The sequence below is a fragment of the Bacillus rossius genome, chromosome 12 (assembly GCF_032445375.1).
Source record: "Bacillus rossius redtenbacheri isolate Brsri chromosome 12, Brsri_v3, whole genome shotgun sequence".
Classification (NCBI taxonomy): Eukaryota; Metazoa; Arthropoda; class Insecta; order Phasmatodea; family Bacillidae; genus Bacillus; species Bacillus rossius.
Window position 1 is genome coordinate 3,312,126 of NC_086339.1, and position 26,765 is coordinate 3,338,890.

Below are 26,765 nucleotides of genomic sequence, written 5' to 3' on the forward strand. Positions count from 1 at the left end.
CAATTTTATTTTATTCCGCTAATGTCGAGACGATCGCTTCTTTGTTTGTTCTGATACTTTGTGGATATGAATTTTAATGTATTGTATAATGTTATGTTATAGTGCCGCACTATACTGACGATTGCATTATAATAGAAACAGTTGACCGATTGGTGTAAGTATTACAAGGACGTAATATTCGGTCTTAGTGAACCTGCGTTATGTTTGAATAGAATTAACTCTTTTATTTTTATTTTTAGCCTACATAGCAATAAAAAAGCATAGTGTTCTGCACCTCCCTTTGTTACACTAATACTTCTATCTCTCTCTTTCTTTAATTTATTGTTGAAGTAGGGAGAGAAGGCAGTACAGGATGGAGGAAAAAAGTGTAGGTACTGTGTTGTTGATACCTTCGTAAACTTAATAATATAACATTGCATAAAAACCTTAGAAACAATGCTCTAACAAATAAACAATAGTAGACGGTAGCAACTGACGAATCCAATCTGTAGTTTACTATGGAAATATATAGTATTTTAATTATGGAGTAAGAAATTGGTATATTATGTGGATAGGAAATTGATTATTTAAAGAGTGGTGAAAAATCTGAAGTTTAATAGTTTGAACCATAGATAGTAAACATAACACAGCAACACTTTCAATAACAAACATACACTGACATACATAACCTGAACCTGACTCTTGATACATATGAAAATTAACAATATTATTCAACGATATAATTAGGAATCTTTTGTAAGTTTGAAAATATTATAAGAAATATATATATTCACCCTTTCCAAGTGTGTATAAGAATTTAAGGTTGGTGGAGTTATAACAATTTTAATACTCAACAATAAAATATGAATTTACTTAAAAATTCTTAATTTATATTGTGACAAATCTTTCCTGGAGATTATTTGCAGTTCAAATGTCTTAGGATGTATGTTGGCACAGATCACACCCAAAAGTTCAAAAATGATTTAATTAAGTCCAGTAGTTGTTTCAAAATTTATATCGTTCATAAATCAAATGATTTCAAAGTGAGTTAAAAATTAGAGAGTTTAATATCAAATTAAATTCTATTTTAAATAGAATTACACGGCTTTAGTTCAGCGGGAGTATGATTATCTTAAAAGTAGGACTTCTGGGTGTCTAAGTAGAATTACTTCTCTTTATATTATGTTATATACACAATCTAATTGAAGTTCAGTTTTATCAACTTTTGCAACAATATAGTTTGTTTGGCTAGAAATCTCACGTATTTATAAGCATGTAAGCAAATTTATACTGGCCGCTTAAGCCTTGAACAATGGCGACACTGCTTAATTATGGCGTCCCTAGCTAAGCAATTCTTAAATTGGCTTATACTTGGCATAACTGCTTTAAATCCAAGTAAATATTACTTACAGTTCGTTAAGATATTTAGTTGTAACAATTTCATTAATGTACACAACCGACGATACCCTAAACTCATATTTTTAATAATTTTAATTGTTCAGGCGTCAGGCCTTAGCCTACACGTAGTAACGCCAAAAATCACAGTTTTTCAAATTACTTCCTGTTCCTGTGTGGCTGAGATACGTGTATACACAATATATATGGTTCATAACATCCTTTCATGGCCTTTGGTTACAACAATACGGTAAGGAACTAGAATAAAATTAATTGAATTTACAAATTAAACAGATGGTCAGAATAAAAAATAAACGGTAAAAAAATTAACGAAAATTACAACAATGCAGATGAAAGAAAAAAAAATATTAATATTATTAAAGTTCCACAGATGAAAAGTTTATGGTTGTAATAAGGCGAAATATTTACTAAACATTCATAGCAGATATCTTAATAAACACGAAGATGTCTGTGCTATTACCATGTAATAGTACAATAGATTAAGTTAGGTAAGTTGGAGATTTTCTTGGAGGGATGTTTGTTATTGACAGTTGAGTTGCAGTTCTTAGCGATGGAAGCCGGAGTGTGTGTGCTGTCGGCTCGTCCGGGGCTCACGAGAGTCGCACAAGAGTCCACGCGTACGTCTGGGGTCGACGGACTGTACAGTCCGGTGATAATCCCGTGGAGGTCAAGGGAGTGTCGCGAGGGGTGGAGGGTCAGTGATAGCGGCGAGCTCGCCATAGCAACAGCCGGGTCACCAACTTATCCTGTCTCTCCGAGTAAAACACTAGCGAGCGAGCATTGCCGATTTCTAGCATTAAAAAAAAAATTACAGAAGTATTTTCAAGGATTTGCGGACGTAACGAAAATTGGGACGTTCCAGAATTCCAAGATAACGACTGCAACGAAAAGTTCAAACGATGACATCGTACACATCCAAGATGGCGATCGAGGCAAAAAGTTTAGCATTCTAGAATACATGATGGCGGGCGTAACGAAAAGTGTAGCGTTCTAGAATCCAAGATGGCGGGTGTAAGGAACAGTGTAACGTTCTAGAATCCAAGATGGCGGGCGTAAGGAAAAGTGTAGCGTTCTAGAATCCAAGATGGCGGGCGTAACGAAAAGTTTAGCATTCTAGAATCCAAGATGGCGGGCGTAACGAAAAGTGTAACGTTCTGTAATCCAATATGGCGGGCGTAACGAAAAGTGCAAAGTTTAAAGTAAACATGTTTTTTTTTAATTTTTTTTTTATTTTTGGAATTATTTCGGTATTGTTTTTGTCAAAACAAAGAAGTTCATGTTTATGTGTGTATTTTGGTACGCGCGTTAGACGTTAGGCCTATACTTACTTCGCGTAATGTACCTTTCCACGTGTGTTTATTTTATATAAAACATTTATGAAGCGATACTATCTCCGTACAAAGAAAACTAGTGCCTCTAAATTTCCTCGAATTTATAGTTTTAAGGCTATCAGATCAATCTGAATTTTGTTTTTTATAAGTTAGAACCTAAAACGATACAGTTAAATCTCCATGGACGTAACTGGGATTTGCTCGTTACCTAGGTTAGATGTTTCACATCACAGGCAAATAGACAGTTTTTTTTTTTTTCTTATTTGATATTCATAAGTTGTACGTTAAATAACAGGGAGAGGGCTGAAACCTGTGAACAACGAGAATTCGCAGTGGTAAAGCACTGGATTCGCATTCCAAAAGATCTGGTTTGAATTATGGTCGGACCATCCTGGTTATTGTCTGTACCGTGGGTTTCCCCCCAACACACCGCAAGGTTTATTCTGGGATGTTTTCTCGCTGCAGACCTTGGAGTACCCCCTTCCCCAGGTTACCCTGGGCTGGTCGGTCACCTTGACACTTGCCGCCTCTGATGACCTTGCGTCGACGAGACGAACACAGCTACACTTCTCATCCTCATTATCTGCTATTGGCGCTGTCCTTGTTTGTCCTCTGTTGCCAGGTACAAACCATAGAGTACAGCAGTACTTAGACCCTACCTACTGTATAAGCCATAGAGTAAAACAGTAACTAGACACTACTTTATAAGCCATAGAGTACAACAGTACTTTGACACTACTTTATAAGCCATAGAGTACAACAGTACTTAGACACTACCTACTGTATAAGCCATAGAGTACAACAGTACTTAGACACTTCCTACTGTATAAGTCATAGAGTACAACAGTACTTAGACACTACCTACTGTATAAGCCATAGAGTAAAACAGTAATTAGACACTACTTTATAAGCTATAGAGTACAACATTACTTAGACAATACTTTATAATGTAATCTGAAAAAATATTTTTTTTAACGAAAATTTGAAATGAGAATTTTAGAATTACATTTTATTTTTTGTATTTCAGATGGTATAATTTTTTTTATTTTATATTATTTTAAGTAAACGTAACTGAAATACACCATTGTTGTTTCAACAAAAAAATTTCACCATTTGAAAAATGAAAAATTTAGACTCTGTTTGAGCATACCACATAATTTAATGTAAAAACCTTGTTATTAAAAGTAACCTACCACTGTAAATAGTTTCTCCTAATTAATTATAATTAGTGTTTAGCATTGATTTTTTTCAGAACGACTACAACTGTAATCATTTGGTCAACAGACAGTATTTTATGGTATCAGGAAAATCCACAAATAGAAAATAAAATAGTATTGTTCATAGTTGATGATGACGTACAAAATAATATTTGTGATGTTAACAAGCACCCAGTGGCAAATCAATATCATCTGACCGCCTGCTTAGTGTTTGGTGTGCAACTTTTCAAACCCCACATTTGGAAGGGGAAAAAAAATCTAAAGACAGCGAACTTTGATGCGGCCAACTCTAAACGTGATGTGTGCGTTTTCTCAATACTTTTAAGTCTTCCTATGAATTCTATACACAATATATCTGTAATTTGTAGTTTTCTTTATAATTTAGTTTTATAATAAAATTCTAATAGGTAGGTAGACTTTCAGTTTTGAAGTTCAACGTTTCAACATTGACATTTTAAGTAATGATTTTTTCTTTACAAAAGATAACTGAAAATGTTATATTCTGGTTATTTAAATGTTTCAATACTTTGTTCTTATGTCAATTGTTTGATTTAGTTTTAGACAAGTCATATATAGGCTACATATATATATTAATGCCAAGTTAGTATGAAATGCATATGAATGTATGAAAGACTTAGGAACACAATTCCTGCCAGGTTTTTGACGTGATAACGTATTATAAATCGATGAACGCTAGCTGCACGCACTAAAAAGCATGACTCATTGTCACGTTCCGCCTGAGCCGAGCGTGCAAGAACCGGCCAACCACCGTGCGAGAAAATCTTCTATAATATCAAACAGGTTAAGGCGGGTTTTTTTTTTTAAACTAATTGTTCGTGATTATATTTAAACAAATTATTTAAATTAAGTTTCCAAAAATTTTTAAATAATATATAAAAATTAAAAAGTATGCAATTTTTCATGAATGTTTTCTTATGACGTTATCACGTAAAATTATCGGCCGTAAACCGACTTTACAGACAACCTCCTCCCCCCTTTTTTTTTGTGGATCATGGCTGTGATATGGAGGCAATGCATCACTGTAGCCCAGAAAGGAGACGGTGATATTTTCGAAATTATATATTTGTATTTAATGTTATGTAGTTAAAGTATTCAATATCCACGTGGATCTCCCCCCTCCCTTACCCTGGACGTGTCGAGGCTGGACAATGCGGCCATGTCCGGGCAGACGGCCATCGCGTGTGACGTCAACAGCAGCAGCAGCAGGGCTGACAGTAGTGCGGCGGCCATGTTGATCGCAGCTGTCTGCACGGGCGACTGGCGCGCCTCCGCTCCTCCTTGCCGCGTGCCTCGAGCTGGAGTAGTTCCGAGCGCGGCCGCTAGGTGGCAGCTTTCGTTATATAACCGTACTGACTGTATTGCATCGGGAAGCCTTCTTTCCACAGACGAGAGAGCCAAAACCCGAAGTTCACGCTCGCTTTTCTTTTCCCGTATCTTTAATGTAGCTATCCTAACCAAATCAACCGTCCGCAATGTTTTAGAGTATTTATAATGTAGCTAACCTAACCTAATTGACCATTAGTATCCTTTTATCAAAACATATACAATTAACAAAAAATAACTGAAGATGCACGATCGGACGTTTGGCTCTCTCGTCTGTGAAAAGGTTTCTCGTATTGCATCAGCTACTATCAGGCGCAAACAAACCAGTTTGCTCTGGTAGCCACATATATTTTGTGGCGTGACACACCCAATATACAAACAGTTTTAAGAGTTAAATCCTAGTAAGCAATTAGTCAAGTAGTTAAATTACCATTTAAATAGGCTGGCTGTCAGCCTGGCTGGAAACTACTAAATCGCTCCCCAAAACTACCATCTGCACCCGAACCAATGCGGACAGCAATGTCCTGAGTGCCCCCCCCCCCCCCCCCCCCCCCCCGCATGGTGGACTCTTCTTTACTCTGTCCGACTCTTCATCCAGATCCATCCATCTGTTTCCCGTAACCAACCTGCACGCATAATGCATGACTTTTGCACCCCGCATGAAATAGCCCGGGGTTTTCCTTGTGTAAACGCGGGTTTTTACTTGGGCCCAACTTATCTATTTTTAGTCTAGGATAGTCAGTGAGGGGAGTTAGTCATGGCGCCAATCGCAGCCATGGCTGGCCAATCCCCCTCCTAGCACAACATACCTGCTACCACTCCCGCATGGTTAACAACCTGCATGATTAGAGCGTATGGGCTTCGGTCTGAGACATACTTGGGGGGTCTTCCCTATCCAAACTTCTCCCGCACACTCATAGCTTTAAAAGCCTAACACTAGATTTGAACCTGACGCCCGAGTTGGTTTTTGCTTGTAGTTACGAGCCCACCCGACAGATAGCATCAACTGGTCTCAGCAGGAGTCTCACTTGTTCTATGGTTCCAGTGGGACCTCTTCACCGCCGGCAGGGTCAGTCGAGGCGAGTCAGAGAGTAAACTGCAACGATCAGGAGTGGGAGGCTCGATGACGGGGAGAGGGGTCGATGCCTCGCTCTCGAGCAGACGTTAGTAACGCTACATCGCTGCATTTTCAAATAAGATAGAGACAACAACGATGTTTCCCTTTACAAATACGTGATGTAGACGTTTTGCTATCGTGGGAGTTGTAATTCGCTAAAAAAAAACCTACAGGCATAAATTTATTGTAAAGCATTTGTGCGTCGCAGAAACCGGAAACTGACAAATAAAACAGGCAATAAGAATTTTCACATGTTTGTAATTCCGAGGATAGAAAAAGGCGAGAAAAACAAAACCAATCAACACGAGGAGAAAAAAAAAATGCACCGCCACCACGAACGGTAGAAGTGAAACTTCACAGAGAGAGTGGCAGAAAATTTGTAGGGTAGGCCTACACAAAATGTTTGAAACACGTATACAAAAATGCAAGCAATCAAGCCTACAGGTATGCGCGTGTATAAGGAAGTGTCTAAGCATCCAATTGCGCAAATATGAAAGTGTGCAAGTGAAAGTAGACGAGTGTGCTGGAATACACACATGTCATCGAGTGTTCCTGCCATTTTTTATTTCCGGCAAGTGATTTGGCAGCTAATAAGGCACACAATGAAGGTCATTCACTGTCTGTAGTTTCTTGGCTTGCAGGATTTAGCCAAGAAACTTCACAGCGTCTTTAGATGTTTTTATTTTTGACGTGACAACGTCTAATAAATCGATGAACGCCGGCTGCACGCACGAAAAAGTGTCCCGTTACGCTGTGTCCCGTTACGATCATTGTACGCTTGCGCCGCATCTATCTCTCTTCCACTCGACTGTTTATAAAGTGAAGTGAAAAGTTAATGTGGTTTTCATTTCTTATTACAACAACAATTTCGGAAATAAAGGTTAATTATTCTTGCATTATAAAAATCTGATTACTAGTATAATTTCAAGTATTTATTATTTTATTATTAAAATTAAAATGATTCAATTTTATTCATAAAGTATGCAATCATTTCATCAATGTTTTCTTATGAAGTTGTCACGTTAAACTATCGTCCGTAAACCGACTTTACAGACAACCAATTTTTTTAATTTTTTTAATACTTTCACTCCGATCTTGATGAAAATTTAGCGCAACTGACCTTCAAAACAAATGGAAGGTCACTGTCTACCTGACAACTCGAAGGGGGAGAAATACTCCCCATTCCCCCTAAATGATGTTTCTTCTCACTGCACAACGCCCGGGTAGGTAGTTTAGCTGGTGTCGGGTGTACAGACCACGGAGTTACAAGCTGCAGGAAGGGGCATGCTGTATCACCGTTGAGGCCGAGGAGTTACCCGGTTTTGCTGCGCACAGGGTTCAACTGCTACGTCGGTTGCTACGAACACAAAGCGTTCGTTAGTTTTCTAACAAGTCGGGTGTGTATTGCACCGTCAACGACTGGACGTAGAAAGGGAAGTTTCAAAACACCAACAAGTTGTGTCGTTACTACAGTTTAATTTGTATTGAAGACATTTGCATTGAAGACTCCGTTTAATTTATATTGAAACTGTTGCAGTAATTATAATCGTGTGGAAGTCAAGTGCAGTTTTTTAAGTACGTACATAATCTTTGTAGCATATTGTTAAAAAAATAGACGTAATAACAAGTATGTGGACTTGGGTTCATCAATTATAATAATGGTAATTCACATAAATCACTATAAAATGTAATCATTATCGTAGTAGCGTAAAAATCCACTCTATTTTAGTGTGTCATATTGCAATCCCAATATTTTGAGTGTACTACCTCCACGTGTAACGTCATTTCGATAAACTTCAGTATTACTTCGAAGCTTCGCGTGTTTTTCTTGGCGAATGTGGACCGATTGTAAGCATGAGGCCCTGAATGGCTTACGATTTGCGCTCAGAACGAGACTAAATCGGACGTTGTCAACCTTGATTCAGGTCCATGTTTGCAAGTGATACTTCAGCATTTTGTTACAATTACTGATTGTAAAGTAACTGGACGCAGAACACATTAAAACTCACCAGTAATGATACAAGAACACTAACAAGTAAGTGCAGTCGAGCTAACATCGTGAAGGAACTATTTAATATTTTACGGCGAACTTCCCGGGGTGAGGGTGGGGGATTTATTTATGTATTTAATTTAATTGTTTTTGTGTCCTTGTGTATATTATTCTATTTATTTTTCTTATGATTACACACTACAAACTACAGAAACTCTAGTTTCTCGCAAGTTAAAACAACCATTCTAATCAAGCTTCTAATGAGCTTATTTCTATAACTGTCATGTGTAAATATTTGTGTTGGTTATTGGGGAAAGCGGGGGTTTCTATCTCACCCTTTGCTCAACAATCACATGAACTCCATCTGCACCACACCTCTTCCCCTCTCACCACAAACATTACTCCTTGAGGCTCCCATTTATTTATTTATTTATTTATTTATTGTCTTTATTGGTGGCGAAGTTAAGGCAGTACGCCTTTTCTTACACTTCATCACTTTTCTGCAATTACATCAAATAGTGGAGTATTAAAAATTAAGCATGATATAAGCAGATGTTGACTAAATATTTAGAGAACAAAATAAATTTTTAACTTAATGTTCAAATATTAACTATTACAAAAGATTCAACCATAACTAATTTAAAGTAATTAAAAATCAAGCATATACATTCATAAAAAGGAAAGTGATTAAACATACAGCAAATAGTATAAAAAAATAGGTGCTACTACATTAAAACCAGTCACTCGTACATTCACACACAGATTCAAGCAGTAGGGTAGCGGCGAAGTGGTCATGGTATTAATGCTTTGGGAAGATTTCCTCTCACTTTCTAGACCTATCCTTAAGTATATTTGCTCTTCCTCCTCTTATCCTCCACCATTTCTCCCCAAACCTTCTAGGGTTCCCCCCTTTAGCTGTATCTGTCCCATACCACAACTCCCACAACCCCCCCCCCCTGCCCCGGGTGACGGTGGAGCAGTACTATGATTGGCTGGAGGGTCAGGATTACAGAAACTTCCAAGTAGCACGAAGGGTTAAAAGTTTAAATTATTTTAACATTTTCTTATGTATGTGTTGTGCGTGCTGTGACTATGGTAGTGTTTGAAATAAATATATGCACCTCTAAGCATTTGCCACTCTATTTCAAAGATAAAAAAGGGATATATAAAGTATTTTTAAAACTTTTTTTTTGCTTTGAAGAAATTTATGCATTGGTGTACACTTCTTATTCTATGTCAAAAGATGAGTGAAGTATTAAGTATTGTTTTAAAGAAATTTTACCATTAAATAAATGTATATACATCTATGCACTCCTCCACTCTATGCCAATGGAAATAAAAAGGTTAAGTATTTTTTTTTTTAACTATTGCAAAAAAAAATTCTATAAATACTTGCGATAATATTAAGAACTTTTTCGAAAATATTTTTTTCTGTAAATTGAATATTGTCAATAACGGAATGATATCAAAATAACTTAGTGTATTAAAAAATAAGTATAAATTTAACACACATACATAATTACAAGTACCTTTTTTCTGCTTGTATATATATATATATATTCTTTCACAGCAGACTTGGAACACTTCAGAAAAATAACTTTTAAAAATCAATGTGTGAGAACCGGGATTTGCGGTAGGCAGTAAACATGACCGTGTGGTGAAGAAGAGTTTTTATTGCTGACAATGTTACATGTTACAAGCCTGGGACGTCACAGTGTTAAGTGGTATTGTTGACCGCCTAGGTCCTGGCGGGACAGTTGAGCTGGTCGGTGCTGCGGTACGTGGCCTTGGGCAGCAGCGCCTTCGTCTTAGCCTCGTTCTCTGGCGACAGCGCGCCGAAGCGCGAGATCACGTATGGCATCTCTGCAACAGGAGAGTCGGCGTGTGACATAAATATGGCGCCCGTGCCGTAACTACGGCTCCTGTGCCGTAACTAGTGTGCCCGTGCCGTAACTACGGCGTACGTACTGTAACTACTGCGTTCGTACCGTAACTACGGCGTACGTGCCGTAACTACTGCGTTCGTACCGTAACTACGGTGCCCGCGCCGTAACTACGGCGTACGTGCCGTAACTACGGTGCCCGTGCCGTAACTACGGCTCCCGTGCCGTAACTACGGCACCCGCGTGACACCGCGTACGAGTGCACACACCTCGAGGTCATGAGGAACAATGAGAGATGGAGCGATGAGATGGAGCGGCGACGGAATGTAGTGGGAGAAACCGTTGGTGCTCCACTCAAGAGGAACACCGTAATACCGACCTGGCTGCAGAGCAGACGGTACTCGGACTGACTCTGCGCAAGTGAACTCTACCTTTGACGGCGCCCGTCTCGGAGTTCTCGCGGCACATCCACACCACGGCGTAGTTGACGTAGTCGGTTTCCAAGACGTTGTACATGGTCCCTGGAACAACGAGCCCAAACCATAACGTACAGTTCTACGTGCAAACGGTGTGGCGTTCTATAAGTGCACCGTTACGTGAGATTTTTGTGCGACCATTATTTTCTTTTTTTAAAAAAAGGGGGGTTGTCTGTTAAGTCAGTTTACGGACGATAATTTTACGTGATAACGTCATAAAAAAAAATTGATGAAAAAATGCATACTTTTTTAATTTTCAAATATTATTTACAGTTTTTGCAAATTTAATTTAAATAATTTGTTTAAAATATAATCACGAACAATTAGTTCAAAAGCCCCGCCTTAACCTGTTTGATATTACAGACGATTTTCTCGCACGGTGGTAGGCCGGTTCTTGCACGCTCGGCTCAAGCGGAACGTGACAATGAGTCGTGCGTGCAGCCGGCGTTCATCGATTTATAAGACGTTACCACGTAAAAAATTCAATTATAAAGATAACATACACATTCAAAATAATTGTATAATGGTTAAATTTGTAATGGACCTCCTTCCAAACAAAATCCTGGCTAAGACACCACGCGCTTCAGCGATCAGTGTCTCAGAGAACTTGGACTCTTTGGCTCTGCCAGGGGGGTGGGGGAGGAGGGTTAAGAATACTACCAAGGAAACTCATACGATTTCACCCATTAGTCAGTTTCCCAAACACGAGGACACAGATCGTACATTGCAAGGATTTTAATCCGGCCCGCTGTGGTTTGTGACAAGATGTCTGACCACCACGTCACAATAGCCCCCAGGGTTGGAGCCAATAATTTTATTTTATCTACTTATTTTACGTGGCGAATTCCACCCCTTAACAACTCAAAATTTTGTAAAATAGATAAAGATAATAAACCAAATAACCAAATAAGAATATGCCAAACAAATTAATTGCAAGTTAAAAAAAAAGGGGGGGGGGAAATTGGTGAGTGTATGTACTTATGTACGCGCGTTAGAGGTTATACTTACATGGCATAGTAAAAAAACTAACTTAATTTTTTTATACAAATAATTAATATAAATCAAATAATAAAAGGATTATAGTGATACAAATACGATTGGTGAAATATAAATTAAAAACCAATTTTAAAAAATTAAATAAATACTCAGTATTAAATATACACTTGTATAAAATTAATTATTTGATTTAGTAAAATAATCTCGTTAAATAAAAATTCATAATGAAAGAGTTAATTAATAAAGCAGAGAATTTTTATTTTAATGTATTTTTAATTATTTTATTAAATACAATGGAATGATTTATAATGCAAATAAATTATTCTTACGGGAACATAGCGTACTTGAAGTGTTTATAAACACAATTTCTAAAACAAATATTCACAATAAAAAATATTTAAAATGATTTGGACCAGTTTTCAATATTACTAAAGTCTAAGATTTAAAAGCACATATAATTTTATATGTATGTAGCCTGATTTTTTTTTATCCTGTGAAATATTTCGTTGCATGGTGAGCGCGCATCGTAACAATTCGCTCTCATCGTTTTTTCATGACATGCTTTAGTAAGTATAACTTCAATAAGAAAATGATTGATGGATTACATTAGTTGCCATATAAACTTGTTGGGAGGATATTATCTTTGATAGATTTGTGCAATGTGAGTGCATGACCTGATGTAAGCTTTTGGACATACGACATTGCTAAGCTCATGTATGTCTGTAGAAGAAAACTACAAAAAACCCAAAAGACAAAAACAAAAACACAAATTAAGCAAAACAATTGCTGTTGTCAATAGGAAAACTGTTGTGTTTGTTTCGTCTTTTCGTTTTGTCGAGTTTTTATCTCGTTTAAACTGTTGTGCTGAATTTTTTTGGGTTCAATATTTTTGTGCTGTCATCAATTGTGGGTTTTTGTTTTCGTTCTGTTAGTCCATTTTTCTTTGTTTTTCTTTGTTTGTTGACCATATTCCTGTTATGGAGTATAATGTGGTGTTTATATCCTATTGACAACAACAATTTTTTGCTTAATTTGTGTTTTTGTTTTTTGGGTTTTTTTGTAGTTTTCTTCTACATAAATAAATGAGCTTAGCAATGACGTATGTCCAAAAGCTTACATCAAGTCATGTTGTGAGGAATCGAGGTAGGGCGAGGGAGACAGTCGACACCAGCTAGCGGCCAGGAAACACTCTCCTTGACGCCTCAGGGACCTTCCCCGATACCACATCATCTCCACTTCGGAATGTGTCCGTCCCTAACGAGCTCTCTGCTGGGAGAGTCGTGTTGCTGTGGGGACTACCAAGTTTCCGACGGGCGTGGCCTTATAGGTCCGTCCTAGAGACCAGATGTGTTTTCGGGCCCAGCCTAGCGGTAGGATAAACTGCCATGATGAAATGGTGATGCGATTGCGATATACTATATGCTACATATATAACACGCAGGTGCAGTGCCCAAGACTTACCAGTGCCCGAAGCCCCATCCCTGTAGACCCTCAACCTCCCTTCGGTGGATCCAGGAGTCTCCTTGCGGATGGTTCGCGTGAACGTCTCATATTTGTTCGACCTGCAACACCGGAACAACAATGTACCACGCCGTCAGCATCAACACCGAGCAACACTGTACCACACCGTCATCAAAACCAGAACAACAATGTACCACACCGTCAGCATCAACACCGGAACAACAATGTACCACACCGTCAGCATCAACACCGAACAACAATGTACCACACCATCAATCAACAACGATTAATTCTTACGTTTTAAATGCTTATAAATCAAGCATTAGTTACAAAAGTCTCAGGTCAATGCGCATAAAAACCTTCGTTCTCAGTTGCATCAGCACATGTCGAGTTTAGGCATTCTTGTTTTCACTTAGGTAAAAAATTTCATTGAACGCCGTCTCTATAAACACAGTAATTATTTTTTTTGTGTCCATGTTGTGTATCGTGCAACTTACATAATACCATTTTTCAATCATGAGCAAATTTCCGATTTTTATAAAAGGAAACTCTGTGGAATACACGAATATATTTTTTTTTTTTTTGTGTTTTGTAAAGTGTTCGCCATTCAGTGCATCATCGTTGATGGAACGTTGGCAGGAATGTCAGTTTCAACATCACTTTTAATAAGGGCCCCGCAAAAGTAAATGGCCTAGGGTGCCTGTGCTTTACAGCGCATTTCGAGTCTACTTCTGACCGTCATTAATGTGAAATTGTATGTAAAAAAAAATTAAGGGAGAGACGTGGGAACAAAGAGACGCCATGTTAGTTTCAATACTGTTTAGGCCATAATTTTTTTAAAGTATTTTAACAGGGAATAATTGGCCACGATAAAAGCATAGTACGTAAATAAATAGCGCGGTAGCTGTGTATGGTTACTGGTTGGTATGAATAGTTTTTACTGTGAATCACTTGCGTTTATTATTAAATTTATTTTTAGGAATGGAATGATTTAAATATTGTAACAATGCTGTCAACTGATAGCAATGCATGGATTTAGAAAATCTCTTTTTGTGATCCTCTAGGCGTTGACTGATGTTCAATGTCAAACGTTATGTAGACCGAGAAGGTGTGTGTACTTCAGTTCCCGGCCAGGTCGGGGCTAGTCGACGCCTCTCGACCCTGGGGGGGGGGGGGCACCAGGTCCCGGGGAGAGAAGGGGGGGAGGGCACTCACGTGGTGTTGAAGACGGTGAAGTCCGACCGCACGTCGCCGCTGGGCTGCAGCGAGAAGTCCAGCTGGTTGCACTTGTACTGGTCGGAGCTGTGCCACATGGTGGTCGCCTCCTTCACGAAGTACCACTTGCCCATGAACTGCAACAGGTCAGCGGTGCAGGGGTCAGCGACACCTGACTGCCGCGCGCAGGGCCTCGCCACTTCACCGTGACGTGTGTCAGATCAAGTGAAGTGACCGCCGGGTTATACACTTCACGAAGTTCACAAATGCAAAAAATGATGTTAGCTGCGTTCAGAATCATCTCCAGGCCAAGAAAGATTCAGTAAAGATACAAAACCTCGACGAAACAACTGCCGGATTTTCAAGAAACAGTTATTTTTTTTTTTTACAATGCTCTGTAATTTTAATTACTTCATGTTTTGCGTTTTGTGTTTAACTCTGCTAAAATAAAAGTCTTTCAGTGCGGTAATTTTCATTTCCTCGTGATGTAAAATAAATAATAAGAAAATAAAAATAATATTTTTAAGACGTTCTAAATATATAAAATGATTTCTCATAGTCCCGTAAAGATTTAAAAACCCCATACAGGTTGTCCTAAAAATGTTTGTGATTTTCGATTTTTAACACCTATGAATTAACTTGCAAGATTTGAAACGTAAAAACGTGGGGCCCATACATTCGAGAATAGTAAGAAGTGCAAGTAGCTGTCATTGAGAAAACTCACACAACAGTTAATATAATTTAAAAGTGCAATAAAATTGTTACCTAGTAAATTATTCATACATCAATTATCTATTGTAGTGCATATAGTTTGTAATTCTATAAAATTGTTAGTGAATTACGCATGCATTAATACTGCGATCGCAATTTTTAGTCGGTTTGAAATGTTTTTTATTTAATTATTATTTTATGGTTTTTCAACTTGTGTGTTTTTCAGTTAGTACATATTAAGAATCTGATTTTATTCCCTAACCCCAAACAGATTGTAATGAAAATTTGTGATAGTGAATTTTAAATACCTATTTAAGTACAGTACTTGTAAGGTTTGAAACTGAAAATGAGGGGCGCTTACAATAGATAATAGTAAGGAGACAAACCTTGACGGATGCATCAAACGACAGGGCGTGTCAAATACAATGCAAACGCCATATATTGACGAAGTTCTAAACTAAACTGTTATCAGCGCTGTTAGTTCGCTAGCGGCAGTGAGCTCTGCTAAACGGACGATATTTCCAAGGAGAAGGATACCAAGTTGCCAGACCTTACTACATGACCTGTATGCGTGGAATAGGCACCGCCTGCGAGTACAGCGTTATGCACCCCGCAACACTCTACTGTTCTGCACGTAACCTAATGCCACGAATCCGGGGGCTTTGCTAATCAAAACAACAACAAAAAATTGTAACGAACAAACATACATGAAAAGAAAGCGTGTTAACATTGCATTGCCATCCAGCTCTGAGCCATCTTCATAATATTTCAGGGAAGCTAGTACCGAGCAGACAAGCAGACAGACTAGAGATCGAGTTAACAAAAACGTCTTTGAAATAGTAATTATGGTAATTCGTTCCTTAGAAGGAACAGTAGTTGAAATAAATATTTTTTTTGAAATTATATATATTTTTTTTTCTGTTATACCAAATTAGTTTAAGAAAGAAAGAGCACTGTCTGCATTGTCTCGGCTTCTGGGTTGTAAGCCGTGTAAGACAGATTTACTCCGACCTTACGACCGGCGTTCCTCGCGTTCCTCTCCCAATTTGCGCCCTTTTAGGGTAGACTGGGTTTAGCATTCATTCCAGTTCTCTTGTTTAAACATTCCAGAGCTTTTAAGTAACATAACTGTTAGGGATAGCTCCCTGTTGTTATATCAGGAGGGTGTTAGAGCTTCGGCGATGACCAGCGGCTGGGGCCATCAACCCAGCATAGTCACCGCACTTAGCTGACCAGACAGTTGGCTGTGTCCTATCAGCACTGCTGGCGCCCACATCGCGCTGGGACCCGGTGAACCCGTGGTCCGGTGGAGGCCTGCTAGCTGTCCAGGCTAGCACCGGAGCTGTGTCGTCGACTCCAAGAGATCGGAGAACGTGCGAGACGCCCAGCAGCCAGGACGATGATGACTGAAGAGCGGGGGTGAGGGGCGTGGACTCACCCTGGACAGGTCGAAGCTCTGCTGGGACGGCTTCACCTCGCACTGGGCGGCGCGCGACGGCGCCAGCAGCGCGGCCAGGAGCAGCAGGGCGATCATGTTGTAGCGGCGGGCTGGCGGTAACAGGTGCCCGTCGTGGGGCCGGCCCTCGCCTTATATGCGCGCGCGGAGGGGCGTCCCCCCGGGAGGCAGCCGCGACCTCGTCCGGTGGTTCCTGCCCCCTCCGCCGCTCCACCCCTCCTCCACTCCTCCACTCTGCACGTCCGCAGCCGCGAGGTGCCGAGTGCGATACCATCCCACCAGCCTGTCCTCGTAGCCGTCCGGCGCCAGACGTCTGCATGTACCTGGAACACATACTTAATACATACTCCGTCGCAGTTTTCCACAGTTTCGTCGTGGGATAAGATTTAAAAAAATATGTTGTCTGTAAAGTCGGTTTACGGACGATAGTTTAACGTGACAACGTCATAACAAAACATTGATGAAATGATTGCATGCTTTATGAATAAAATTGAATCATTTTTATTGAATTATCACTATTTTGTATGGATACAAAGAAGGAGTGAAATGAAATCTACAATTCAATTGATAAATTTACTTTTATTTCAACTCATTAATTCAAATATGTTTATTACTTTAACGAAGAGATTATTTTAACTATAACTTTTATACATGTTTGCTATTTAACTTCTTCCAATCTGTGTTATTCTGTTAAGGATAGGACGATGATAGGAAAAGTAGGAAACGAATGGGAGTGTTTCAAGTTTAATGTGCCTCGAAAAAGTAAAATCGATGGTTGTTACAAATGAGTGGAAGAGAGATAGATGCGGCGCAAGCGTACAATGAGCGTAATGGGACACAGAGTAACGGGATAATGTGCGTAACGGGACACTTTTTTCGTGCGTGTAGCCGGCGTTCATCGATTTATTAGACGTTGTCACGTCAAAAAATTAAATAAATAAATAAATCTGCCTCGTCGCTGTTAGCCCAGTGTGTTCGCCTGTGCTGTCGTCGATGTGTTGTCCATAACACGTGTTCAGGTCCAAAGTTGGTGTTTGTCGGTTTGACATCAGCTGATTATAGGCTTCTTTTCTGTGGGTTTATGTTCTCAATTTTCTTTTTATTTTCTTAGTTTGCATTTATGAAATTTCTCCCGTGGCAAAACAGTGCAAAACTGCAATGGTGTACGTCCAAGAAATTGTATGAAATCAAAATTCCCCTTTGCGTGAACCATTTAAAGAACCTATCCGAAACATTGTATTTTGTAAATGAAAATTTGGAAATACTTTTTCCATGTTGTTTTTAATAAAGAGCATCAACTGATAATAGATAATTATTTTTGTTTTTAACGAGACATAACTGATAATACGCCATCATGGTTTCAACCTTTTTTTTTGGTTAAACATTTTTTATATATTTATTTTACTTTTAAAGTTTTGACTATTTTGAGGACAGAACATAATTTCATAGAATGCTTTGTTATTAATGACCTATTACTACAAATAATTTATTCTGTGAAAAATAGTTGATATATTAGCACCGAATTATTTATTTCCTTACAAAATTACAACTGCTGTCATTATGGCTAATAATAGTTTCATAAATTAAATTACAGTAAACTAGTGAATGTTTATGCTGCCAAAACTACACATAATGCACGTAGTTAAAAAAAACCTCCATTGAATATTGAACCTTAAAGCCGCTGAAGTTGCTTTTTCCAGTTACGTCTTACTTATAAGATAAGTTAGAAAGCCTTACCTTACAGTAGATTTAAGTTAATAATTTAAAAAACTTTTTTTGACGTGACAACGTCTAATAAATCGATGAACGCCAGCTGCACGCAAATTTGTCCCGTTACGCACATTGTTCCGTTACGCTGTGTCCCGTTACGCTCATTGTTCCGTTACGCTGTGTTCCGTTACGTTGTCGGCGAGTGCAGTAATAATAGTAATGTTACAATTGACTAAAACATTATGGCGATTCATATAATTGATGATAGATATTTGATTACAGTTTATTTATATGAAAACTTGTTCATAATTATATTTAAACTTTATAGCTAAACGCCAGTTTTTAAAATTAATTACAAGTCATCTACACGTGAACTGTTTCATCGACTGTTAATAAAGTGAAGTGAAAAGTTAATGTGGTTTTCATTGCTTATTACAACAACAATAATTTCGCCAATAAAGGATAATTATTCTTGCATTTTAAAAAATCTGATTACTAGTATAATTTCAAGTATTTATTCTTTTATTACTTAAATAAAAATGATTCAATTTTATTCATAAAATTATGCAATCATTTCATCGAAGTTTTGTCATGTCGTTGTCACGTTAAACTATCGTCCGTAAACCGACTTTACAGACAACAATTTTTTTTTTTTTTTTTTTTAACGTTTAGGTATTTTCTACCCCGTCCCTATACACGTACTGCAAGCCCCGAGGTGAAGTCTGTGTGTGACGACAGTTCAGGGGACACCCCGCGTGACAGGCGTCAGGAAACAGCCTGGCGCAAGGGAGGGGGCGGGGGAGACGTCCCCGGGTGACGGCACCTGTTGACGCGGCGCGCGACGGCGGGAAACCCCCGGCCTCCGCCCCAGATAGCGGGCCCTCGACAACAGGCGGTTGTTTGTCGCGGTACCACGTGACCGGGTTGTTGACTCCACAGCTGTGCCCCCGGGGGCCTCGGATCATAACTGTTGTAACACCAGTGTCACCATGCAGTCACTCTTCACCACGACTGCTTCAGTTTGCCAAACATGCTCCAGGGTATTTCATTTGGCACACCAATACGTTTGGTATGTTCCCTATTATTTTTATGAAAGTTACTATGCATGGGTTTATGTTCATACACTTGGGACCGACATATTCTTGCGAAATTACGTTGCGTGGTGCACGCGCATCGTAATAATTACTCTCATCATTTTTTTTCTCACAGCGCGCCTAAAGAAGTAAAACTTTAAAGAAAACTCTGGCAGGGTCGTAGACCTCTGTTGGGGCCGTAGTCAGGATAGCCAGGACTTCTGACTTCTGGCAGGACCGTAGTCAGGACCTCTAGCCTCTAGCAGGGCCGTAGCGACTCTGAGTCGCACCTGTGTTTCCGTGCAATGTGCGTCTCTGCCTGAGGACGGGAGCAGATAACAGTTCCCGAAACGTCGCTTGTTTCTGTTTAGGTAAAACTATTGTATTTGTTTGTTTTTTCGTTTTGTCATGTTTTTTGTCTCGCTTCAACTGTTGTGCTGAATTATTTTGGGTTTCAATATTTTTGTGTTGTCATCATTTGTGGGGATTTTTTCGTTCTCTTAGTACATTTTTCTTTGTTTTTTCTTTGTTTGCTGACCATATTCCTGTTTCGGAATATTTTGTGGTGTTCATATCCTTGTTGACAACAGCAATTGTTTGCTTAATTTTGTGTGTTTTTTGTATCTTTTTTGAGTATTTTTATTTTTATTTATTTATTTTATTTATTAGTTTTTCTTCAACAGAAAAAGTTCTTAGCAATGGCGTATGTCCAAAAACTTACATCAAGTCATGCACTCCCATTGCACAAATCTTTTAAAGATAACATGAATACTGGTATGTATAAATTAAATAAATTATTATTGTGAATAGTAGTGTCACAAATTGAGATTATAAAAGTTTAAAATTTTTTTTAAGTGAGGTTATTTTACTGTATGTTTTTTTATTGAAATGTAAGTTATTACATTATTATTAGAGACCGGAAAAAATCGCGAATTCATTTCGCAATAGGCTAAAATACAAGTAGTTATACCTCATTGCTGCCTCTGCTATTGGCTCGCAACTCACCTGGAAGACTCTGGGTCAATTAGAAACACCAAACCAAAGCTTTATCGAATCATAGGCTGCTACGTTGGAACGTCTCACAAGACAGCAGCCAATGAGTGGGTGACATTTAACCTAGTGCACGTAGGTATAACTATGGAGTTCATCCTACAGGGCATTGAACCCGCGAAATTTTCCGGTCCCTAATTATTATTTAAATAATTAAAATTAATTAATTGTAATAGATTTTCAGCATAATTATTGATTTTCATCATTAACTAAAATTTATCTCCATTATGCTACTAATTAATATTTGACATATGTTATTATTCAATTTTAATACTAAGTATTTAAAGTTTTTTAATTTGATTGGATTTTATTTACTTTACCAAATGTATTTATAATATCACTTCAGTAATTTTATTATTTTATTTCTATTAATTAATTTCATGTAAAATTAAAAAAAAATTATTACGTCAGTAAGTATAAATTCTAACGCGCATACATAAGTACAAGCACCCATTTTTGTTCCTAGTGTGCACTTAATGTGGGAAAGTCAGTTAAAGTATTTGATTTGAGGGATGGCTGATGGCATGAAGTGTATCTCCTCATGTGAACGGGATGTGTTCGCTGAGAGACTTGTGGAGCCAGGCATGGCTGCAGCGGGACCGCTCTGGGAGCGCAGCGCCTGCCGTCTGACTGAACGCCACCCGCGCAGCTGCGATAAGCGCGGGCTGGCCTACCCGCTAGCCGCGCTTGGTGGGTGGCCTACACAACAGGGTAGAGTTGCTACTATCGCGTCGTACAGTTATGCCACTTGGCTTGACATGTTGAATTCTAGATGTGCGGTGAAGCTAGGGGTGACACTGTCTCATAACTCACACGCATCTTCGCCTCTACGCACATTCACGGAAACACGTGACTTTTGGAGGTGACCATTATATTTCTCAACAAAGGGGTGAAAGTGATGGTTCTCTATATACACTTATTACTGAACTGAAAAACGTTCGATAAAGCACCCATTTTCATCATTTCCATTGCCAAAAAATATATATAGTCATTACAAGCGTAAAGAAAAAAAAGAAACACATAAATGCAGCTATGAGAAGTAAGACATATTACCAACATCTGGACCTTTTTTAATTCTTGGCGCGTTTATATCTGAATCTTTTACCATCTAGCCTGGCAGTCGCCTTAAAAGCCCGTGAATCTTCCGCGTGAATGACCTGCACTTTTCTTTAAAGTACAAATTTTTTTACAGGAAATATCTGTATCTTTTGTGAAACTTTTTTTTATTGGAATTATTTAAGTTTGCAAAATATATTCCAATGTAGTTTCATTTGACACGCCAGTACTTTCGGTACGTTTCCCGATGTCCAAGAACGCGAACATGTACGGGCGCGAGTCCGCCATCTTGGCAGCTTCGGCCCGTGGGTGTAGCAGGAAAGATGACGCATTTTCCCAGCATTCAGCAGCAGCGGTGCCGCCTAGCGGTCCGCAGTGCTCGGCGAACACGACAAAGAGGCGGGTTGTCGTGAGCGACAGACACGACAAGACGAGGCTGGTCGCATGTCTTCCTCGTCGACAACGGGAAGCCTTCTTTTCACAGACGAGAGAGCCAAACGCCCGATCGTGCATCTTCGGTCTTTTTTTGTTCATTGTAAATAAATATGGCGGTGTTGATAAAAGTAAAGACCATAAACGCTGCCATTTTTTTTTGACAACTCATGATAACTAATTGTCAATTAGGTTAGGTTAGCTACATTATAAATACTTTAAAACATTGTGGACGGTTGATTTGTTTAGGATAGCTACATTAAAGATACGGGAAAAAAAAGCACGATCTTCGGGGAACTTCGGGTTTTGGCTCTCTCGTCTGTGAAAAGAAGGCTTCCCTCGCTTGTCTTCCTCGTCGACAACACCGGCTGCGGTTCCAGGAACCGCGCGCTGTGATTGGTCGGACCGCGCCGCCGCGCCGGGGCAACCAGGAAAAAGAGCTGCTCAGCGCAGGCACTCGTGCCGTTACTCGCACCGACGCACCAGGCGCGCGAACGCGCGGAGGTCATTCCGTTTCCCGCATGAGGGCCCTGGTGAACCACAGACTCCGATTTCACGTGTTGTTAACAAAAATTAAAGACGCGCGCAATAAGGTTTTTGTGAAGTATCGTCGTAAAGAGCCCATTTAGTAAAATACAACTATGTACTTTAACAGATGAAAATGTTGAGGTGCTTGTTTGGCATAATTAATTTTATTATTCTAACGGCTTCATGCTCATTGTTGGTGTTAGTTAAAAATTTATATTTAAATAAAAATACCAAGTGTATTCCAGGGTAGTTTCACTATCATAACGTTTCATTTGGCACACCAATAGGTTGGTTATATCCCCTATTTTTTGACATGACAACGACTAATAAATCGATGAACGCCGGCTGCACGCACGAAAACGTGTCCCGTTACGCACATTGTTCCGTTACGCCATGTGCCGTTACGCTCATTGTGCGCTTGCGCCGCATCTATCTCTCTTCCACTTTACTGTTTATAAAGTGAAGTGAAAAGTTAATGTGGTTTTCATTGCTTATTACAACAACAATTTCGGCAATAAGGGTTAAATTATTCTTGCATTTTAAAAATCTGATTACTAGCCTATAATTTCAAGCATTTATTCTTTTATTATTAAAATAAAAAAATGATTAAATTTTATTCATAAAAGTATGCAATCATTTCATCAATGTTTTGTTATGACGTTGTCACGTTAAACTATCGTCCGTAAACCGACTTTACGGACAACCAATTTTTTTATGAAAGAGTGGCTATGTTATGTGGGTTTATGTTCATGCACGTGGGTCCGCCATCTTCCTGTGGAAATGTCGTTGCACGGTGCGCGCGGATCGTAGTCCCGCTCGCCCTGGGCGGGCGCCAGGAGCGACGCGCGGTGACCGCAGGAGAGTGGCTGAGGTCAGTTCAAGGTCGCCCCACGTGACCGCGGCGGTTAAGTCCCCGCGGGCAGCCGCCGCTTTCCTGGAGCGCGTTCCGAGAATAACAACAACCTGCGGGCACTTCCTCGCTGCGGTTTCCTCCTAGGCCTAAGATGTACATCAAGTTCTGTCCCTGCCCGAACACGCCCGAACATTCACCTTCGGCCAACCTCGGGTTTCATTTATAAATATTTATATTTCTCTGTTTATTTTAATGTAGCTATACTAACCTAAATAACCGTCCATACTGTTCTAAAGTGTTTAAATGTAGCTAACCTAACCGATCACTTTTAATATTTATTTCATTTTTTCTGCGCAAAAATAAAACAAATCCCGAGGTTGTCCGAAGGTGAATATTCGGGCGTGTTCGGGCAGGGACAGAACTTGATGGACATCTTGGGCTTCTCGAGGATTCCTCCGAGGCCCTGGGTATGCCTCGTACTTGGTGGTACTTGGTGGTGGTGCTCCGATCGCTAGGAGCAGGCTCCAAGGGTTCCCTAGCCCGGTGCGGAGTCGACGTGGTGAGCGACGACACAGCTCCGGTACTAGCCTGGACAGCTGGCAGGCCTCCACCGGACCACGGGTTCACCGGGTCCCAGCGCGATGTAGGCGCCAGCAGTGCTGATAGGACACAGCCAACTGTCTGGTCAGCTGAGTGAGGCGGTGACTATGCTGGGTTGGTGGCCCCAGCCGCTGGTCATTGCCGAAGCCCTAACACCCTCCCGATCAACAACAGGGACCGATCCCTAGCAGTTCTGGGATGTTATTAAAAGCTAACTGGAATGCTACTCCCACCCTACCCTATTAGGGCGCAAATGTGGGAGGGTAAAGTGAGAATGCCGGCCGTAAGGTAGGAATAATCTGCATTTTGTCTTCGGAGGCCGTCCACCGAACACAGAATAAGGAGGGAGAATTAGAAGTGACAATCTTGCAGTGGAAACTAAAATAATGTTTCTCGCGACATGTACCCATAACTACCACAAAAAAAATCTCGGGATAGAGGTTATAGTTCAAAGTTTTATGTTAGTAATTTTAATCTATCTACTTAACGAATAATTACTTAGTAAAAAGTGATTTTAACTGTGCGAAGAACACTTAAAGCTGTTTTTAATAAAAAAAATGGGTTGTCTGTAAAGTCGGTTTACGGACGATAGTTTAACGTGACAACGTCATAACAAAACATTGATGAAATGATTGCATACTTTTATAAATAAAATTTAATCATTTTTATTGAATTATCAATATTTTGTATGGATACAAAGAAGAAGTGAAATGATATCTATAATTTAATTGATAAATTTACTTTTATTTGCACTCATTAATTCAAATATGTTTATTACTTTTACGAAGAGATTATTTTAACTATAACTTTTATACATGTTTGCTATTTAACTTCTTCCAATCTGTGTTATTCTGTTAAGGATAGGACGATGATAGGAAAAGTAGGAAACGAATGGGAGTGTTTCAAGTTTAATGTGCCTCGAAAAAGTCAAATCGATGGTTGTTCCAATCGAGTGGAAGAGAGATAGATGCGGCGCAAGCGTACAATGAGCGTAACGGAAACACAGCGTAACGGGACAATGTTCGTAACGGGACACTTTTTTCGTGCGTGCAGCCGGCGTTCATCGATTTATTAGACGTTGTCACGTCAAAACAAATGCGCTGATGCCTCAGAGGTGCGTGCAGTGACCAGCTCGCCCGGCCGCGCATGCGCAGAGGAGCGTCTGTGCAAGGGAGGGGAGGGGAGGGCGGGTCAACGTCTTCGGTGACCTCTGCTGGAGTCTGTCCAGGCGCGGTCTGGCCGCGGCGAGACACGTGTATGTGTGTGTGTGGGGGGGGGGGGGGGGGGATCCCTGCCAGGATTTTAAAAGCAGCAGTTCGGCTTCGCAAGGTTACAAAGAGACAATCATTTCGAGAACATTATCGTAAATCCTTTACTGGGCTGCATGTAACTTATTTTTCCTCCATGTTATACAGCCCTCGTTCACAGAAACTACATAAATCGTGTATACATATTATCTATGTTTAATGCCATTTTCACACACACACGCACGTGTTACTAATTATGTCTTTCGTACAAACACTGACATGGATTTAATTAACAATGATACTCTGTGTGTATTTATGGCTTGTCTTGACGAAATCGAACAATCGACCAAAGAACTAATGAAACACACAATTTCAATTAAAAATACGAATTATATTTAAAATTTTGATATGCATGGGTACGTGCAATTTAATGAAATACACGCCCCCCCCCCCTCCTTCAAATCGTTTAATTTTTAACTGAGAGCCCGGTTAACCCAATGCCCTGTTAATCGGGTAACGGATAATCGAAGTTCTTTCTACTCTACTTAAAACTTCTGTGTTGGAGTACTGAAGGTCTAATATTCCCTGGGATTTTAGCGTGACAAACGATTTTCTCTTAAAAATTCCAAAGATTTCATTATAAAGTATACCAACCGGAGCTGTCTTCCAGGCCATTATCGCTTGTGTGTGTGTTTTTTAATCCTTGAAGGATGATGTCCGGGCCCAAAGACCCCCCCCCCCCCCAACCATCCCTTGGTTACGTCACTGCTTCATCCTGCGCCTGCTTCATACCGCGATTAAAGTTCCCGTTGTCCTGGCTTCATTTACCGCCGGTATGGGATGTCTTCGGAATCTTTAGCGATTCGCTGGCCCTTTTAATTATTTTTTTTTGTGGTGTTGTGATTAGTTTTCTGCGTGAGGCTTCCCACGCAAATTTAGCAAATAGTAGTTGAGCAAATCAGGCCTTCGCTCAGCGAAGCTCTCAGTAACTTGTTTACAAGTTGTTGTTGTATTGCAAAAGCCGAGGAAGGTAAAACGAACGCAAGGCCAGGGATTGCTTCTCGGACCTGGTGGCTCGACTTATCCTGGTGATTCTTGGAAGCAAGGAACACTTCTTCCTGCAGTGACTCGCGTAGCGGCGCGGACAGGAGGGAAGGACAGCGGCCGTCAAGTGCGGGAGTTACCGCCGGGAGCCAGGCGCCGACCGGGCGAGGCCGCAGGCTCGGCGCTGCGTTAGCCGACACACACGGACAAAACTCAAACAGAAAAAAAAAATTACAGAATACAGGGAAAATCAAACCCGGGACCGACTGTCAGTAGAAGAAGTGCTAGGGTAGGAGCACCAACTCCTTGGGGGGGGGGGGGGGGGGGGGGCGGCTACCACTCGGCGGAACCTCGGAGCGCTGCACCACCACCACATCAGCCACATCAGCACCACCACATCAGCCACACCAGCACCACCACAAGCCACCGATACTCACACACACATACACAACGAGGCAACAGAGCCACATCCTCTCACAAGGATCAGAAAATACTCCAATAAGACCTTATCTTTGAAAGATTTGTGCAATGGGAGTGCATTACTTTATGTAAGCTTTTGGTCATACTCTATTGCTATATT

The 26,765-nt window shown here is 40.0% G+C and overlaps 2 protein-coding genes across 2 annotated transcripts in view; one reads left to right on the top strand and one right to left on the bottom strand.

Moving 5' to 3' along the window:
• LOC134537381 (uncharacterized) overlaps positions 1-26,765 on the top strand; it is an 843,397-nt gene that overhangs the window by 691,741 nt on the left and 124,891 nt on the right. The gene's annotated exons all lie outside the window — the stretch shown is intronic.
• On the bottom strand, positions 10,050-16,830 carry LOC134537374 (apolipoprotein D-like). The gene is made up of 5 exons (XM_063377732.1): positions 16,575-16,830; positions 14,426-14,562; positions 13,211-13,311; positions 10,709-10,798; positions 10,050-10,257 (listed from the first exon to the last, which is right to left on the bottom strand). Exons 1-5 carry the CDS (start codon positions 16,668-16,670, stop codon positions 10,133-10,135), a joined length of 549 nt encoding a protein of 182 aa, XP_063233802.1. The 5' UTR covers positions 16,671-16,830; the 3' UTR covers positions 10,050-10,132.

Excerpts from the sequence above, each read along its gene's own strand:
- LOC134537374 (XM_063377732.1), bottom strand. The coding sequence starts at position 16,670 with ATGATCGCCCTGCTGCTCCTGGCCGCGCTGCTGGCGCCGTCGCGCGCC. Across the intron at positions 13,312-14,425 it reads TTCACCGTCTTCAACACCAC|GTCGAACAAATATGAGACGT; the intron begins GTGAGTGCCCTC and ends CCGGTGTTGCAG. Across the intron at positions 10,799-13,210 it reads GGATGGGGCTTCGGGCACTG|GGACCATGTACAACGTCTTG; the intron begins GTAAGTCTTGGG and ends TCGTTGTTCCAG.